Here is a 19124-nt window from a genome sequence, read left to right as displayed (position 1 = left end):
CTGTGCAGAGTCCCCCGCGTTGCTGACGGAAAATTTTGGGGTCACCATGAGTACTCTGGAGGAGTTTGGTTGGGTCGTGAACCTTCAAAACTCATCTCTGACCCCTTCCATGAGACTGATCTATCTGGGCCTAACCTTGGACTCGTCCTCTGCCAGGGTGTTTCTTTCTCCGGAAAAACTCCAGAAGATCCAGTCAGCAGTTCGTTTGTTGAAGTCCAACGAACGGCCGTCCCTTTGGACCTGAATGAGAGTACTGGGACTGATGGTGTCCTCCTTCGAGGCAGTCCCATTCGCTCAGTTCCACACGAGGGTTCTTCAAAAGTAAATTCTACTCAAGTGGAACAAACACCCGAATTTTCTGGATTCTCGGATTCGGTTGAGCCACAGGACCAGAGAGTCCCTGGTCTGGTGGCTTCAGTCCCCGATGCTCCAGTCTGGATAATCCTTTCTTGCTATATACTAGACAGTTGTCACCACAAGTGCAAGTCTGTCCTGGTGGGGGGTGTCCTCAATCAGGACTTGGCTCAGGGAGTCTGGTCCTGGAGGAATCGCGATTGCGGATCACATGTCCTGGAGCTGAGAGCGATCCGGCTTTGCCTGACGCACTGGACCGACCGTCTGGATGGTTGTCCCGTGCTCATTCAATCGGACAATGCCACGGCCGGAAGTGGCGGACATTCTACATTGGGAGGAGTGCCATGTTCCAGCTCTCTCCGCGTACACATTCCATGAGTGGAAAATTGGCAGGTGGATTACCTCCGCTGCCAGGACTTGGATGCAGGGGAGTGGTCCCTGCATCTGGAGGTGTTTCACTAGTTGTGCCTTCGCTGGGGCACTTCCGGACGTGGATCTGTTGGCGTCTCGAATCAACAGGAAGGTACAGCGGTTTGTGGCCCGCTCCCGGGACCCTCTGGCAGATGCCGCTGGTGGCCTCCTGGGGCCAGTACCAGCTGATGTCTGCCTTTCCTCCTCTCAAGTTGCTGCCAAGACTTTGCAGAATAGAGGCGAAGGGATTCCGGTCATTCTTGTGGCTCCGGACTGGCCTCGTCGCGCTTGGTATGCTGACCTGGTCAGGCTTGTCGCAGACGCCCCTTGGAGACTTCCTCTCAGGGAGGATCTGCTCTCTCAGGGGCCAATCTTCCATCCTGCTTTACAGTTGCTGGCTTTGACAGCTTAGCTGTTGAAAGCCAGTTTTATCTGCTTCAGTGATTTCCACTCTGCTAAAAGCGAGGAAGGCGACATCCAGGAAGATTTATCATTGTACGTGGAGGTCGTACATTGCGCGGTATGAGTCCCTTTGGACCCACCCCCTTTTCAGTGGCTTGGATCTTGGCTTTCCTTCAACGGGGAGTTGATCAAAAGTTGGCCTTGAGTACTATCAAGGGTCAGGTCTCGTCCTTGGCTGTTTTCTTCCAGGGGCCATTGCCTGCCCATTTCCTGGTGCGTAGCTTCTTCCAGGGGGTGCGACAATTGGTACCGCCGGTGCGACCTCCGCTGCCGCCATGGGATCTTTGAGAATATTCGGGAGGTCCCCCTGCTTACCTTGTCTCAGAAGGTGGCCTTCTTGGTGGCTATCACTTCTGCGTGCAGGGTGTCGGAACTGGCGGCGCTGTCCTGTCGTTCTCCCTATCTGGTGGTTCACAAGGACAAGCTGGTACTTCTGTCTTTCCTGCCGAAGGTAGTTTACATCTTTCACCTGAATGAGGACATCGTGTTACCTTCTTTGTGCTGTAAGCCTCAACATCCTAACGAATTTGCTCTCCATACCCTGGATGTTCGGGCGATCAGGGTGTATTTATCATCTACCGAGTCTTTTCGCAAGTCTGACTCGCTCTTTGTGCTCATGAAGGGCCCAAAGAAGGGGCTGCCTGCGTCTGCTGCGACTATTTCCAGATGGATCAGACACAGTGGTGCAGGCTTATTCCATTAAGGGTCCGGTTCCACCTTTCTCTGTCAAGGCTCACTCTACTCGGGTGCTTAGTGCTTCCTTGGCCTTTCGCCATCAGGCGAAACAGGTATACAAGGCGGCCACTTGGTCGTCTGTTCACACCTTTACCAAATTTTATAAGGTGGATGTGATGGCATCTGCGGATGCCTCCTTTGGCCGCAAGGTTTTTCAGGCCGCGGTTTAGGGACCCCTTGGCCTTCCTTGAGGGTGTTCTTGTGTTTTTTTTTTTTTTTTTTTTCAGGTGGATCTCATCTGGTTGTTCTGATGAGTCTTGTGTTGCCTGTTTGGCCATGTTGGCCTTAGGGACTGTTTTTTCTTTGTTCTGCTGTTCCCACCCGTCAGTTTGGTACTGCTTTGGGACGTCCCTACTGATATGCATCAGAGGACTGCGTCCGTCAATGAACGATGGAGAAAACTGGATTTTTGATTTACTGTAAAATCCTTTTCTCTTAGGTTCATTGACCGGATGCAGTACCCGCCCCTCTAATTTTTTGAGTGGGTTGGTGTGCTTTTCTCTGACACTGCTTTGATTCAAAACTGACATCCTATGCAGAAAATGAGAGGGTATACCCCCAGGGACTGCCCATAGGCGTAGCCAGAAATTCTTTCTGCCTAGTGTCCTACTCCTGTAGGGGGCGGTATAACCCTACTGATATGCATCAGAGGACTGCGTCAATGAACCTAAGATAAGTGTTTTACGGTAAGTCAAAAATCCAGTTTTTTCAACTTTTGCTGACGGGTTCCTCTTGTGCTACATGGACCCTACTAATCATGTGCCCCCATCTGATCCCCTCAGGGAGGCTGCAGGGCCTTCCCAACCCCGGCTGTCCATGGATCCAAGTTCAGCGGTCCTGGAATAGTTTGTGTCCCGGGTGGCGGTGGACTTTAAAGGGCAAGGTACTAAGAAACGCCCTTTGCCTACCCTTGCCTCATCTGATTTCTAAGTTTTTGAGTCTGAATCAGCCACCGCAGATGCAGGTCTCCCTGCTGGGTCCGCTACCTCGCGCCCGGTCTCCTCTGACAGCGAGGATGACGTTTCTACCTCCACTGCCGCACAAAGTAAGGCGCTGGTGGACGCACTGGTTATATCTGTGCGTGAGACCCTAAAAATGGAGACAGAGCTGCAACGGAGGCGCAGGTTACGTTTGACACTCACAAGCCATCCAGAGCGGCAAAGGTTTTACCCTTTCCCGCCTATTTTGAAACTATGCTTAAAAAAGAATGGGACCGCCCAAAGCGTTCCCCTGGGGTACGTTACCCTTTTAAAGAGTCCCTTATAAAGAAGTGGACTATTCCACCTACAGTGGACCCTCCGGTCTCAAGATTGAATAAGCTACCATGATCCCGGTGGAGGATTCCCCGTCTTCGAAGGATCCGGCGGATTGGAAGGTGGAGTCTGTGGCCTGCAGTATGTACTCCCTGGCGGGTGTTTATGGTTGCCCTTGTCTCGCAAACATTGACTGAATGGGCTAAGTTACTATGCCGTGACCTGAAGGGGTAATGTCTCCCTCCTGCCTTTGAGGAGCTGTTGGACCTACTGGTGCAGGGGCTGCAATTTGTTTGCGATGCCACGCTGGATGCTGCTCCCATAATAGGCCGATTGTCGGTTTCGGCAGTGGTCCCACGGCCTATACTTTGGCTGAAGTGCTGGTCTGCAGATCAGACTTCAAAGAAGGCCCTGACTGATCTGCCTTTTCAAGGCGATCGCCTGTTTGGGGGCTACTCTGGATGAAATTATCAAAGGTCTCACGGGGGGTAAGAGTACCTCTCTCCCGCAGGCTAACAAGGGTAAGGACCCTCGTCGCAGACACACAAGAAGTTTTTTCGCCCCTCAGGGTCAGTCGATAAAGCGAAGCCCTTCAAGACTTACGGTGGACCCCCCGGTCTCCAGACTGAATAAAGCTACCATGATTCCAGTGGAGGATTGCTTGCCCTTTAAGGATCCAGTGGATAGAAAGGCGGAGTCTCTGGCCCGCAATATGTACTCCCTGGTGGGGTCTGCGCTCAAACCGGTGTTTACTATTGCCCCTGTGTCACAAACTTTGACTGAATGAGCTAAGCTACTATGCCATGACCTTGAGGGGGTACAACTTCCCCCTTCCTTTCAGGAGCTGACAGACCAGTTGATCCAGGGGCTGCATTTTGTTTGCGATGCCTCATTCCCTGAGGAAGTCACATGACCGTGATGATACGCGTTGGGACGTCAGACGATAGGCTAACCCGGAAGTGCAGGCTACAGAGACGCTGCAACACGGTTGCCACTGCTGCGTTTTCTCTACTGAGATTTAAGTTACTACGTTTTTATTTCAATAAATTGAAAAAATTACTACACTATACAATGTTCCCCCTTTGTGTCCCATTTATGATTGGAGTCTCTAGGGCGTCTTATATCCATCCATAATTTACCCCAGGACTACCAGAGAATATAAATTGATGTACTTTAAGACTATTTTCACCATATTTATTTATTCATCTATGAATTGGATATGATGCACTGCTCACTTTCATCACTTTAGTTCACTACATTTTACATTATTTATTCACCATTTTGTAGTAGTCCTCAATATTATTTGGAGTCGCATATATCTCCACAGGGTTTGTGTGTCACTATTGAAGACGTTTTTATTTTATTTGACCTCATTGGAATATTTTTATTTACATTTATTCGCACATATTTTTTCTTCATTTATTCATTCTTTCTTCATATAATTATTAGCACGTTGGCACTTTAGTGGATACTTTTTTCCTCAATGGATTAGTGCAGCCTCACTTTGTATTTAACTTAACTTTTTCAGTTTTGGTAAGGCTTACTGAAAGCTGCAGCTATCCCTTTACATGGATTTTTATTCCAGATAGTGCAGAGGCTAATACCTCTTATTTATTAGTTGTTCCAGCAGTTGTGCCTTCGTTGGGGCACTCCAGATGTAGATCTGTTGATGTCTTGGATCAACAGAAAAGTGCAGAGCTTTGTTGCCCGCTCCTGGGACCCTCTGGCAGACGCGCTGATGTCCCTGTGGGGCCAGTATCAGCTAATGTATGCCTTTCTCTGAAATTACTGCCAAGACTTCTTCGCAGGATCGATGCGGAAGGGATTCCGATCATTCTTGTGGCTCCGGACTGGCATCACCGAGCTTGGAATGCAGACCTGGTCAGGCTAGTTGCAGACACACCTTGGAGACTTCCTCTCAAGGAGGATTTACTGTCTCAGGGGCCAATCTTCCATCCTGCTTTACGGTCGCTGGCTTTGACAGCTTGGCTGTTGAAACCCAGGTGCTGAAGGACAGGAGATTGTCTGCTTCAATGATTCCCACTCTGCTTAGAGCAAGGAAAGCGACTTCTAGGAAGATATATCATCGTACGTAGAAGTGGTACTTTACAAGGTTTGAGTCTCTTGGGGCTCCCCTTCGCTCTTACTCGGTGGCTTGGATCTTGGCTTTCCTTCAACGAGGTGTTGATCTAAAGTTGGCCTTGAGTACTATCAAGGGTCATGTCTCGGTCTTGGCAATTTTTTTCCAAAGGCCACTAGCCACCCATTCCCTGGTGCGTATTTTTATCCAGGGGATGCAACACTTGGTACCTCCGGTGCCACCTTGGGACTTTAATTTGGTACTGTCGGTTCTCCAGAAACCTCCTTTTGAAAGTTTTCAGATTTCCCTGCTTACCTTATCGCAGAAGGTGGCCTTCCTGGTGGCTATCACTTCTGCACGCAGGGTGTCGTAACTGGCATCGTTGTCCTGCCATTCTCCTTATCTGGTGGTCCACAGGGATAAAGTGGTACTTCGCCCAGATCTGTCCTTCCTACCGAAGGTGGTTTGCAGTTTTTACTTGAATGAGGACATCGTGTTACCCTCTGTGTCCTACACCGAAACATCCTAAGGAATTTGCACTGCATACTTTGGATGTGGTTTGGTCAATCAGGGTGTACTTAGTGACTACGGAGTCTTTTCAGAAGTCAGATTCACGCTTTGTACTCACGTATGGGTCTAAGAAAGGGCTGCCTGCATCTGCTGCGACTATTTCCAGATGAATCAGACAGACGGTGGTGCAGGCTTATTCGTTTAAGGATCAGGTTCCACCTTTCCCTGTTAAGGTGCATTCTACTCGGGCACTTAGTGCTTCCTGGACTTTTCGCCATCAGGCATCTGTGCTTCAGGTTTGCAAGGCGGCTACCTGGTCGTCTGTTCGCACCTTCACAAAATTTTATAAGGTGGATGTGCTGGCATCTGCAGATGCCTCTTTTGGCCGCAAAGTTTTGCAAGCTGCTGTTTAACCACTTCCCGCCCGCCCTGTAGGCAAATGACGGTGGGAAGGTGGTTACATTTATCCTGACCGGACGTCATATGACTGCGGCAGAATAATGCATGTTTCCTTCAGGTGGGTCTCATCTGTTGTTCTGATGAGTCCTATGTTGCCTGGTTGGCTTTGTATAGCCTTGGGGACTTATTTGTCTGCGGTTCCCACCCCTCATTTTATGGCACTGCTTTGGGATGTCCCTACTGATATGGATGAGAGACTGCGTCCGTCAAGGAACGATGGAGAACTGGATTTTGTCTTACCGTAAAATCCTTTTCTCCTAAGGTAATTGACGGACGCAGTAACCGCCCCTCTATTATTGACTTGGGTTGGTATTGTTTTCTCTGACACTGCTTTGATACAAAACTGACATCCTATAGCAGGGAGAGAGGGTATACCCCCTGGGACTTCCCATAGGCATAGCCAGAACTTTTTTTCTGCCTAGTGTCCTACTCCTGTAGGGGGCAGCATAACCATACTGATATGGATCAGAGACTGCGTCCATCAATGAACTTAGGAGAAAAGGATTTTAAGGTAAGTCAGAAATACAGTTTTTTGTTACCGTAAAATCCACTTTTCTGAGTTCATTGACGGACACAGCACCCACCCATGTGTGGAGTTTTGATACTTCTGACACGATTTGTTACTAAACTGAAGGCCTTAAGCAGAAAGAGGAATGTATACCAGCTAGGACTTCCCATAGGCATAGCCATGATGTTTTTTTCCTGCCTAGTGTCCTACTCCTGTATTGTGCGATATAACCATGTGATTCTGAATATAGAACGCTGTGTCTGTCATTGAACTCCGAGAATTGGATTTTACAGTAAGTAACAAAAATCCTATTTTTTTGTTTCTGTTCTGGGCATAACTTCATGTTGCAGCCTTGTTGACCATTTGCCTGCCAACTGTCCATACCCAGGATGTAGACCACCTCAGCATGCAGCACCTGGACCCAGAGGTTGTTTTCCCCATACCCAAGTGTTCAAGGAACTGTGTCCCAGGTGGATGGCTCTAGATGCGGATCTCCTGACCTAAATGCTTAGATGTTATAAACCTCCAAAAAAAAAAATTAAAAGAATAACCTGAAAGACAAAAGCATGATGAGCTAGTATGCATCACATACTAACTCATTTTGAAATTATTACCTTAGAAAGAAGCCCCTGCAGTGGCGCCTACACACCGCTGACATTTTAACCCATCTTCCTTCTGGGTTTGCGTCCTCCAATGCTGTGATTGGCTGGAGCCGCGATGACGTCACTCTCGCGCATGCGCACGGGAGCTTTCGTTCAAGGCACAGAGCTCTGAAAGAACGGCATGGGCAGCCGTTCCTTCAGAGCGCATGCGCCAGTGATGTCACTGGCTGCATGCAAAGTAAATATATCTCCTAAACTGTGCATGTTTAAGAGATATTTACAGTACCCATAGGTAAGCCTTCTCATAGGCTTACCTATAGGTACAAGTTACAGAGGAAGCTTTACTTTTTAACTACAGACTGGACAGATTTGTCACCAAGTATAGGAATGCTCTAGCAGTAGCGGTGGAGCCTGTGGTTGCTTACAGATCTACACCTTTCATCCCCTGACACTCCTGCCTCAGCGTCACGGGATTCAGATGATGGACTTTCTGGTGATCCTCATAGTTCCAGGCAGATGTGGTACGCTGACTTGGTAAGACTTTTGGCAGATGTTCTGGGCTCCTTCAGATTGTCCATATTTTCTGTCTCAAGGACCAATTTACCACTCTTTGTGTGAGGTGAGAGGCTTTAACCCTAGAAAGCTCTCTGTGGAAAAAATCCTTGTCTTTTTACAGATGGCTCTTGGACAGCACCTGACACTTAACAAAAGTTCATCTTTTAAATAAGTAAATAATGCATTTTTTTTTCTTTCACAGGAGCCTGCAATGCATTGCACCCACAATCAGTGGATCATGGGTGCAGTGTCACACTTGCAAACTCTTCTTCCAGCTCTCTGCCAGTACCAAAGTACAGGCTTTCAGTTTCAGTGCTGGAGGAAGTGTCATTGGACTACAATTACGCAGATTAGCGCAATCGTATTCAAATGTGAATTAGAAGTCCTTGGGGTTTTTAGTTTAATAATTTCCAGATCTGTATGAATAAATGTGGATGTGCGTTGCCATCACGTCTGCATGCTGAGCATCTGTATTGGCGGCCTTCTGTTATAAAGAACCCTTTTTGTTCTTACTGAAGGACTAGTTGGTGTTGAAGCTCAGCCCTTCCTACCTATCTAAAATAGTTTTAGCCTTTCACTTCAACCTTCACTCCTGTCGAGGCTCACCCCACTAAATCTGTAAATACCTTGGGCTCTTCAGCATCCTGCTACAGTTTCTCAAATTCATACAATCTCCATGTTTTTTACCCGTTGAATATTCAGGCCTGATCTGATGCCAGCTTCAGGCTCAAGGTCCTTCAGGTGGCTCTTTGAGCTGATGGCAGTTCCCATTTTCTTTTTTTCTTTTTTGTGGGCTTGTTTGCATTATGCCACCCCTTAGACTGTTTTTGTATGTCCCAACAGCACAAGACTTCTTTTGTTCCTCAGTGAACGAGAAAGAAAATAGGCATTTTGTACTTGCCGTCAAATCCTTTTCTTGGAGTCCATTGAGGGACACCAGTCCCTCTCTCTTGCGTTTAATCATGCTCTTTGTTCAAAACAGGCATGCTTGGGAGTAGGAAGGATTATCCTGAACTGGCCTACATTTTTTTTTTTTTTTGCCAGTGCCCAATCCACATGTAGGTGACAGTATCACCCAACAGTACTAGACTTTAATTTGTACCTCAGTGGACTTTACTAAAACAATTTTACAGTGAGTACAAAAAAAAGTTGTCAAGTATTTTAGAATAGAGTAATTTAGCAGATAAAAGCTAAAGCATGTAAGTATTAAACACAGATAAACATAATTTGCATTTTTTATATATTGGCATTAATGTATCATTTTAATGCTATTCCATTATCGTTCATTGAATATTACTTATTTTCCAGGTAAATAACATTAATCAACCTTTGGAGATCACTGCTATTTCATCTCCAGAAAACTCGCTGAAAAGTTCCCCTGCCCCATACCAGGATCATGAATTACCACCAGTTTTAAAAAAAGAGAAACCCTTACTGCCAACTAATGGGGTCCATTACTCACCTCTCACAACAGAAGATGAAATGGAATCTGATGAGGAGGTCCATAGTACAAGGTAAATGTCGTCTTCCGATTAAAGGAATATATTTTGAAATGGTTGCCTAGTTCATGAATTTGCAGTCCATCTTCTGTGAGGCACTTGCTCTGCCCTAGAGCATTTTAGAGAGGAAGAATTAGAGAGAACACAGCTCGTTTTTTTTTTTTTTTTTTTTTTTTTTTGTGGTCTGTGTCTCTGTTAGGGCACTATGCAGCCCTGTATGCAGCACACTTCGATGCATATTTTTTCTGCTTTCAACACATCGACCTTGGGGGCAATACACTTTACTTTATGTAAAAAATGTGTCAATGCAGATCACAGTGTATAGTCATAGTCCAAAATGCAACACATTCAGCAGCGTTTAATCATGCTATTGCTAGAATGATGGTAATCCATGATATGAGAGTCCCCAAAACATGAATACAATGATGATGTCCAGTCTATAAGCAGGGAAAAAACACCACTTTTTCAAGATGATAAACTCCTTGGCTAACAGACACCCGTGTTCTTTAGCTCAGAATCAGTAGCCTTCACCACACCTTTCGTGCTCCCCTTTGAAATGGACACTCACCACATCTCGCATTGATCACAGCCTGTATGCATCAGCTGCATAAGCCCTTGCCCCCGGATATCGGTCGCCTCGAGTAACTCCAGACTACCTTTAGCCACCTCCTCCAACTCTGGGTCAGGCACTGTATTCAAGCCAATCCAAATGTAAGCAGACAACAGGGAACAGAGGATAGTGTAATACTGCTATGATTTTTATTTCAAACATGCAACACCCTGAACCCCCTCAATCAATCTGCTTACATGTATAAAAACTTGTACAGGCATATATGATAATATAAGACCGGGTGTACCGCTGCTCGCCGACCGCGAGCTGAAACGTCTCCGGTCGGCGAGCAGCGGTAAAAAGGCTAAAGGTAGTCTGGAGTTACTGGAGGCGACCGATATCCGGGGGCAAGGGCTTATGCAGCTGATGCATACAGGCTGTGATCAATGTGAGATGTGGTGAGTGTCCATTTCAAAGGGGAGCACGAAAGGTGAAGGCTACTGATCCTGAGCTAAAGAACATGGGTGTCTGTTAGCCAAGGAGTTTATCATCTTGAAAAAGTGGTGTTTTTTCCCTGCTTATAGACTGGACATCATCATTGTATTCATGTTTTGGGGACTCTTATATCATGGATTACCATCATTCTAGCAATAGCATGATTAAGCGCTGCTGAATGTGTTGCATTTTGGACTATGACTATACACTGTGATCTGCATTGACACATTTTTTACATAGAGTGTTTTGTTTACAGTGGCTGCTAATGTACATAGGTACACAATATTTTATTTATTTCCTATACCACTATTTAAATTTTAACTTTTATATTTATTTATTTAAATATATATTGAAATTGGGAGCGCCGGGCGGGTGCATGCAGTATATCTTCAGACACCTCTTTTTAAAATACACTTTACTTGCCACCAATTTTCAGATTTTCTTTACTTCCCACTGACTTTCAGATGCCATTGTAACAAGATAATGTTATTTCTCTTTTGTTCATTGACGCAGCACCTGATTCTTCTTAACCATTGGGTTATACTCCCCCCCCCCCCCCCCCCCCCCCAACAGGAGTAGCACACTAAGCAGGAATAAGCTTGACTATGCCTATGGGCAGTCCCAGGGGGTATACACCCAAACTCAGTTATAGGCACTTTTTTTCTGCCTAGTCAGGAGTAAGGACCTAGTTCTTTGCTGGGATCTCAAAAGGTTGTCCTCAGACATAAACCCCCTATAGGGGGAGGTGCCACATCCCGGGAGAGCAAGAAAACAAAGAAAGGAAGGGTTCCCCTAAGGGTTTGGGACTTTTAAGGCACTCAATGTAGTATAAGAAAGTATGTAAATAGAGTATTTATCAAAAAATATATGATTTTATTAGTGACAATATAAAAGCTAAAAATAGCAAATATTAAACAAATACATAAATATGGGCAAGCAGATGACAAAATGTAACACAGCTGCAGAAACGTGCAAGAAAATCGCAGTCAAATACCCAACGCGTTTCGAAGGTATTCGCTTCTTCTTCAGGGGTAATTCAAATACAAAATATTGCACATAGATTTCTACAATAAAGATAACATAGAGACATGTTAGAGGCATTAAATACATTATACAGCATTAGAGTCTCAGAAAAAAAGAAAAAACAATTCTGGGTAAATACATACTTGCATAGTCTCTGACTGTGTTGGGATAGTTCTGCTTGCACAAGTTAAAACCAATTGAGCGGACTCAACGCTTTTCTGTATGTCCCCAGTGCAATATGAATAGTGAGCAGGTCCCTTGCAGGTCAGACAGACCTGCAACTGAGGGGATGACCACCCTCAATCTGCATGAATCTAAAGAGAGCCCATCCAGGAACTTGTGTGCGGCTGGAGTCCAAAAAGTGAGAGCTCAGGCAAGAAGGTGGTGTAGGGACAATGTTTCCTAAAAACAAGGATAATGGTTGTCTTATAAACAAGCAGGATTTACCGCCAAGGGTAGAATTAATAGTGAGGTGAACTAATATGTATATCAATGTGAGGGAGGAAAAGTAACAATAGTGGGTGAAAATATGGATATGCATAAGGGCAACCGACAAAAATGGGGGTGCCGATAAAGTCTGTGCCTGATCAGTAATGATGGATAACCAAGAGGAAGAAAAAAAAAAGAGAAAATGCTGGCAGTGAACAAGTAAAAAGGCAGAAAAAATGCTGGTAAGATGATAATAGTATATCTTAGAGCCAAAGAGGTAGGGGGTCACCAAAAGAGGAGACATCCGGAGCCATTCAAAAAGCCTACTTACAGCACCTACGGGGATCCAAAGAGACAGAGCCAGAGTATGTCCGTGTCAGAAGCACGGTGAAATAGAATGAGTGAAACAGTGAAGGTTGTTTTATAGCTCATTCAATTTGTAGCAATTGGATACAGCTGAGTCGTCAGTTTGTTTGGTGTGTGATCCTGGTAGGGAGGGGCTGGTGATGATGAAAGAAGCCTGAGCTTGATAGGGCTCCCTGGGAGGTTGGGGCTCGACGCCGCCTCCCCCTCCACATGACTTCGAGGGGTGGGACCGCCACGAGGCCGCGGCCAGCCCACATCTTCCCACCGGCACGGAAGCTTCCCCCTTCCCCCCCCCTTTTTTCCCCTCTCTTTCCTTCCCATCTGCTTCTATTTCTCCGTCTGGACCTTCTCTGTGGTCCATGATGGACTATAAGAGTTTCATGACATACACACTCTGACACTGCACAATTCCACATTTCTTAAGGTTGTATATTATTTCCATACTTTGTTTGCTATGTATCTCTTTGTATTTGTGATCCCTTTTTGGCTGTCTCCCCCATTCCTCCCTGTATATCCCAAATTGCATTAATACCAATGATGTTATGCTTCTAACAAAACTGAGTGCCTATAGCGGAGTGTAGGTGTATACCCCCTGGGACTGCCCATAGGCGTAGTCAAGCTTTTTCCTGCCTAGTACCCTCCTGTAGGGGGCGGTATAACCCAATGTTTAAGAAGAATCAGGAGCTGTGTCTATAAATGAACATCAAAGAAATGGATTTTGTTGTAAGTCAAAAATCCCATTTTACTTTAACCTGTCAGTGGTCATAAACAGTGGTCATATAAAGTTTTAGCTGATCGGTGTATATTGTGCTGTTCTTGCACAATTGAGGCAGAATCTATTTTTTCGAATGTAGTTTCTCTTAAATGCACATTGTGCATTTTTTTTCTCTCTTCTTGGTATGTTTTTTTTTACTGAGCCATCTAAGGCCAGCCTTACACTGATGTTACTTAGGCTGTGCTTCTCAACACTTCACACTTAAATTTTTTTTAAATGTGTTCATTGCTGCACATAAAGCTTGTATATCTCTACAACACCAGACACACAGGTGTACAGCTGGTATCTCTGTGTAGTTTTATCATTTTTATATCCTTGACAGTGTTACCAGCTGTGCTTTGAGGTCTCTCCTTGCCTCAAAAAAGGCTGTATTGTTTGTGTTAGCAGCTGCACACCTCCCACAACTTGTAAGCTTTGGCTTTCTGTATTTTTTTTCTACATTTTAAACATTATTAGCCACTATTTTAGGCACAGTAATGAATTGTTTCATTTCTGTGCTCTCAAGGACCTAACTAGTTTACAGTGTCCTGAGCAACCAGACACATACCAAACTGGAAGCTTGTTTTAAATTTTTAATATGCAACACATTGATGCCTCCATACAGTATAGGAGCTTTTTTTTCATTTATTTTTTAGTGAATAAAGAGGTTGCACATCACCCTTTTTAAAAATAATTATAAAATTAAATTTCACTGGGTTGAAAATGTAAACAATTGTAAACCACCTGGCCTACCCGTGTTTCTGCTGGAATGTACCCCATCAAAAATGAAGATGTGGGACTTTACTCAAATTGTGGTGCTCTGCAAAAACAATTTCCAAAAAATGGGCTCATGCTGCTGACTGCTAGACCTAAGTTTATTTTTAAAAACAGATGTGCTGTTCAGACCGGTATTAGGAAAAGAGCCCTGATGCATTTGGCACATAGTGTTTAGTTATACGGTGATGCTCTAACAAGAGGATCCATTTCCCGAACACCTCAGTGAATGAAAACATAAGAAAGATACTAGTGGAGACAGGGTCTCTTTATTGCTAACTTTGATGAATTAAAGTATCATTAAAAAAATAATTTTGTGTTTTATTGTATGATATTGAGTCCCTTGTGACTCTTTGTTTTCTCCTAACAGAGCAGAAAGGAAGAGCTCTGGTTTATGTTTTGAGAGCAAAGATTCCCCACAGAGGAGTGAAGGAGAAAGAGGTAAATCTGAAACTAATTTTCTTTCCTTTTCTTCATTGACTCTTTTTTTTCCTCCTGACTTTACCAAACCCATTTTCCCCCATTATTGATCCTTGCTTTCCCCTCCACCACTTTAGGTCTACCGTACCCCAGCAGAAAATCCTCTTGCGAGAGTGTAGGCAAATGGAAATCCACCTTCTCCCCGATCTCTGATGCAGCTCCCAGCCGCACCCCTGACAGCCCCGCCTCATCCCCATGCTGCAGTACCCATTTTTCATCTGGTGATGGGGCTCGTCGAGGTTCTGGGGGTATGAGCCCAGGGTCAGCTAGCAGTCTTGGCGAACACACCCGAGCAGACGTGGGCAGAGCACCAGAGGGAAACTTGTTCCTGAGTAAAAAGTTGACATCTGATGGTGGAAAGAGAGAGGAGAGGGGTCCAAGCTCAAGAGTTGATCGTTCCAAAGCACCTCGCAGTCGGGAAAGGGATGGGGAGGGGCGAGCAGGCAGCAACTTATTCATGTCACAGGGAACAGGGGTCCTACTGAATGGGAAGGGGCCTGTCTCGACACCCCTCCAAACACACCACCATCTCTTGAGCAACCTGACAACTGGCTCCCAGCTTACACTGCAGGGTGGCCTCACTTCAATGGCCAGCAATTCAGTTCTGCAGTCTCTCTTCAGCTCCATGCCTGTACATGTGACTGGCCCAGTTGGCCGTCTAGCTAATTCCCATGGCATGGGTAGTTTCACATCGCCTGGAGTGACCGGTGGAACAGTAGGAGGTGAGTGAACCACACTTCCCAGCTAAGCAGCAATATATAGTAGAAGTTTACTGCTTATGCAATAAAGAAAGGAGCTGTGTATTTGATGGATTGTAAGTTTTGAATATTGTTGAAATAAGTGGCTTTACTTAAAAAGGAGCTTCGGGCAAACAGTTAATTATAAAGTTTAAGTGTTCCTTCCCAAATGATTTGCAGCTCTGGCCAGCCTTTACTGTGATTCACACACCGCAACACCACAGTCTAGACATACCTGTTCATCTTCGCAGTTCCCTAAGTTCCCTCTATGCCTCTGGCCTATTCATAAGGCAAAATAATCAGCATCATCACCTCAGGTGACCTGATCTAGGAAGTCTTAAATCTGATCCAAGAATGGCCCTAGCTGTGCATTGGGTATTGTTAGGATAGCTTAACCGAATTTAAAATCCTTTTGAAAGGTAAAGCACTAAACATGTATTCTATAGTCTAAACTATTTTGCCTGAAATTCCACTTTTAAGGTGCAGTCACTTTCGATCCATAGGTGTTGTACATCCCCATTTGACTAGAGAAAATATAGGTTGACATGGACTATTGTACTTGTCCTACTTTCTTAAAAGGAAAACAATTTTGTTTGTGACTATACATAAATGTTGAATTAAGGAATGCACTGGTGATTGGGAGTTGGGAGGTATCATGTTTGTATATATATGAAAGAACATTTAGGTATCAGAAAAAATGTGACATCTTAAAGGCATAGTCTACCTTTTGCAAAAAGACAACCATATTAACAAAAGAAAAAAGTGTAATGTTTTGAAGTCTGCAGAGCATTGCAACCGAGATCAATGCATCATGGGTTCAGTACAGAGTGAGATACAGAGATACAAACCTACTGTTATAGAGCTAGAGGAACTAATCAATGGGCTACATGTATAGTAATGTCATCTTGTGCTCATTGGGTTTTGTGAGTCCCTCTGCCACGTTGTAACATGAAACATGGTCACAAAGGTGGACTAAATATTTAATGGACTCTCTCCAATGACAATAGGGTTACTAAACTTGGGTACTTTGTATTTCTTTCTTGTCCATTAAGGCACCCAGGAATTCAGAAAGTCAGTTTATACTGCTGCCTACAGGAAATTTGGACACTGGCAGATTGGAGTCAGCCCCCACATAACCCCACCTCTACCCAGTATGCCTCTGTTTTTTGCTAGTGTTCTAGGAGATTAGTCTCCTTTTCTTTAGCACTGCTGAAAATATTTAATTTTTTTTGCTAGCCTTCACTTGCTTAGAATTTTTTCCCGCTGTGGTTTCAATCAAGATTTTTGCTACATGGCTTGAGATGGTCTGTACATAACCGCTAACCAGATTAACCACTCCTTACCACTAGCTTTGGAGATCATACCCTACTGGATTGAACTTGTGGGGCCAGCCCAGAGGATGACTTTCGGTCACTGGGCTCTGCAATGTGATGCTTCCCAGGTCCAGAGCCATTGCACAGCTCAAGGTATGACTTTGTTCTAATTTAGTAAGACCAATGCGGTGAAGTATAAGGAGCTATCTCACTGTTTTGCACATGGGACAACTTTTCAGGTTTCCCACCACTATCGCTCAGCTTCTGAGCACCCCACTTGCATAGGTTCTATGCCTACCAGTGCCCTCCCCCATAGTCTGACCATCCTAAGCTCTTAAATAAAACCAGGGCTGGGGGTCCGTGTTAACATTTCTGATTCAAGTCCCAAAAGTATATCACTAAAGAGACTGTTTTTGAGGAACCGCAGGCTCCTGCCATTGACTCGTTTAAATCCTATTGATGCAGTGAGTATCACTCTCCATCTGGAGGATGAGCCTGCTGTTCCAAGATGTTTTTGACTGGTCCTGTGTTTTTTTTTTTTTATTGCGTAACTGATACGTACTGGGTACAGGAGTGGTTTTAAGGGGACTGGCTTACAATTTTTCTGTTTGCTAGTGTCCCATCTTCCTGGAGGCAGCAGTATAATCTGTTTCTGAATTGCTGTGTTCCTCAATGAACTCTCCAAGAATTGATTTTTTGGTAAGTACAGTACATAAATCTTTTGTGTGTATATCTTTGCCATACTATCTTTCAGGGTAGGTATACTTTAACAGAATGTTGTCCTCCACATTCCCCCACAAAAGACTATTTACCTGGTTCTTCCAGCTGTGGTCTACCACTGCTGCCCAATCTTTCCCAATAAACTTTGTTTTCTGGGTGTCTTCTGCTAGTGAGTATGCAGCTGGTTTTAGTAGGTATATAGGTTAAGCATACACTCTGAGAAAGTATACTTACCCTTTAAATGTGTAACATTTTTGTTGAGAGAACATTGCTATTTTCTGGTGCTCATCACAGAGTGTCCTGCCTGGGAAAGGGATCTCTAATTTTTTGACATCTGGTTCTTATTTCTAAGTCACAGGCCTGAGGTTGGCTAGTTAACAAGCTTACAGTATATTGCCTTTGTATTCATCTTTTTATATCTGTGTGGGGTTTTTTTTTTTTTTTTTTTTTCCTTTTTGTTTTTAAGACCAGTGGGTGGTGAGATGTGGCTGAATGCAGTTATGTGCATGGGAAATAAAATGCATTTGCACAAGACCATGTTCTTTACTAACCCCTTTCTTTTTTCTGCAGGTATTTAATTATCTACCTCACTTGAATTCACCTATGCAAAGACAGACCTGCTATATTCTATATTTTTTGTTTTTCTATTTTTGTTAACGTAATTTTTTTTCCTTTTGTCCACCTTCCATCACAAAAAAGGTGCTCAACACAAGTTGAGGGTGATTTTTCCCTCAATTCTTCCTTTTTGTAGCTACCACTGGTTCAAGCTAAAATCACTTCATCTTTTTACCAATTTCTGCGCTAGGACACACCTACCCATTTTCCACTGTGAATGAGATCCTTGCAACAAGATCGGGAAAAACAACTGTACTCTTATTTATATTAAAAGTTTGTAATTTTTTTTGTATATTTTTTTTTGTAAGTTTGGGTTTTTTTTTTAAATTTTGTGGAGGACGTAGCTCAGCAGATGAGCAGAACTTGGATTGGCACTTGGATTTGAGATTGACATGAGGGATATGACAGGATTTCTGTCAATATGCCTCAATGCAGATTCAACTGGTGCTATGCGTAAAAGATTGTGCCTCAGTCAATTGGTGCTGTTAAGTTGCGGTGCTTTTTGAACAGAACACACTGGTCTGTCTAGATCCAGTGTGTCGGTGAAATGTGTGCTTAATTTATTAATGACTTCTGTACCTATGTTACCAAAGTACATTCTCCTGTTTCTAGTAAGATGACAGATGTCGGTCTGTCTGCTCAGAGAATTGAACGCTCCTCCCTATTTTTGTTGTTGGTCTCCCCTATTTCCCAGATGATGATATGGCAGCTATGTGTGTGTGTGATTGAAACAGTAAGAATGGTTTAACTACAGGTTATTAAGGTGCAGTAACTGTTGGGCCTAGAGTTGTTTATAGATGTAAAATGGTTATGTAAGTTATAATTTTTTTTTTCAAATACTTGATTACTTTCAAACATAATTTAAGCTAAATTGCATACATATGCTTATATTGTAAATGTGTGTATATTACATTTGTGTATAGGTACATATTTATATGTATATAGATATTAACATATATCAAAGTATGGTTATGCTGTCATGCATCTGAAACATCTCATTACAACTTCTATCGGGGCCAAACATGTGCAATCTCTCTTTAGAACAAGGTCTTGTAATTCACATAACTTAAAACTGTAGCTGAGCTTGATTTTGAAGTCACTTTTTAATTATGATAAACAGAAATAAATACTAGAATAAGGGTTCGTTTTAGCAGGCTTCAGGCTATAATGCAGACCCTGTGAACATGGGACAGGTATATTTAACAGGCTTTTACTTATTTTGGAAAACCTTTTCCTTTCCCATTTCCATTAATTTTAAAAATTTTTTTAATGTATGTCAATTTTTTTTTTCCCACTATATATTGTTACTGACCGTTTTCTTGTTGCCATCTGTTTTGAAGGCTATGTGTACTTTAAGACCAATTGCCCCTGTCCTCTCTACCCTAACCTAAACATACCCATCCTTCCTCTCCAAAGATGCATATTTGCCTTCATCCGATG

The 19124-nt window shown here is 43.9% G+C and overlaps 1 protein-coding gene across 2 annotated transcripts in view; it reads left to right on the top strand.

Annotated features, from left to right (window-relative positions):
- Positions 1-18911, top strand: part of DOT1L (DOT1 like histone lysine methyltransferase) — a 352682-nt gene extending 333771 nt beyond the window's left edge. The window contains exons 25-28 of one of the 2 annotated variants that reach the window (XM_082247289.1): positions 9238-9443; positions 14190-14260; positions 14377-15021; positions 17640-18911. In XM_082247289.1, the coding sequence (XP_082103415.1) occupies positions 9238-9443; positions 14190-14260; positions 14377-15021; positions 17640-17647 (930 nt within the window). In that variant the 3' untranslated portion in view covers positions 17648-18911. The remainder of the gene's footprint in view (positions 1-9237; positions 9444-14189; positions 14261-14376; positions 15022-17639) is intronic. The other variant, XM_082247290.1, reaches the window with a different exon arrangement.
- The last annotated feature ends 213 nt before the right edge of the window (positions 18912-19124 follow it).

This window comes from Pelophylax lessonae (genome assembly GCF_965119305.1).
Source record: "Pelophylax lessonae genome assembly, chromosome: 1".
Lineage (NCBI taxonomy): Eukaryota > Metazoa > Chordata > Amphibia > Anura > Ranidae > Pelophylax > Pelophylax lessonae.
Note: the sequence above shows the minus strand (reverse complement) of the source record. Positions and strands in the feature narration are given on the sequence as shown.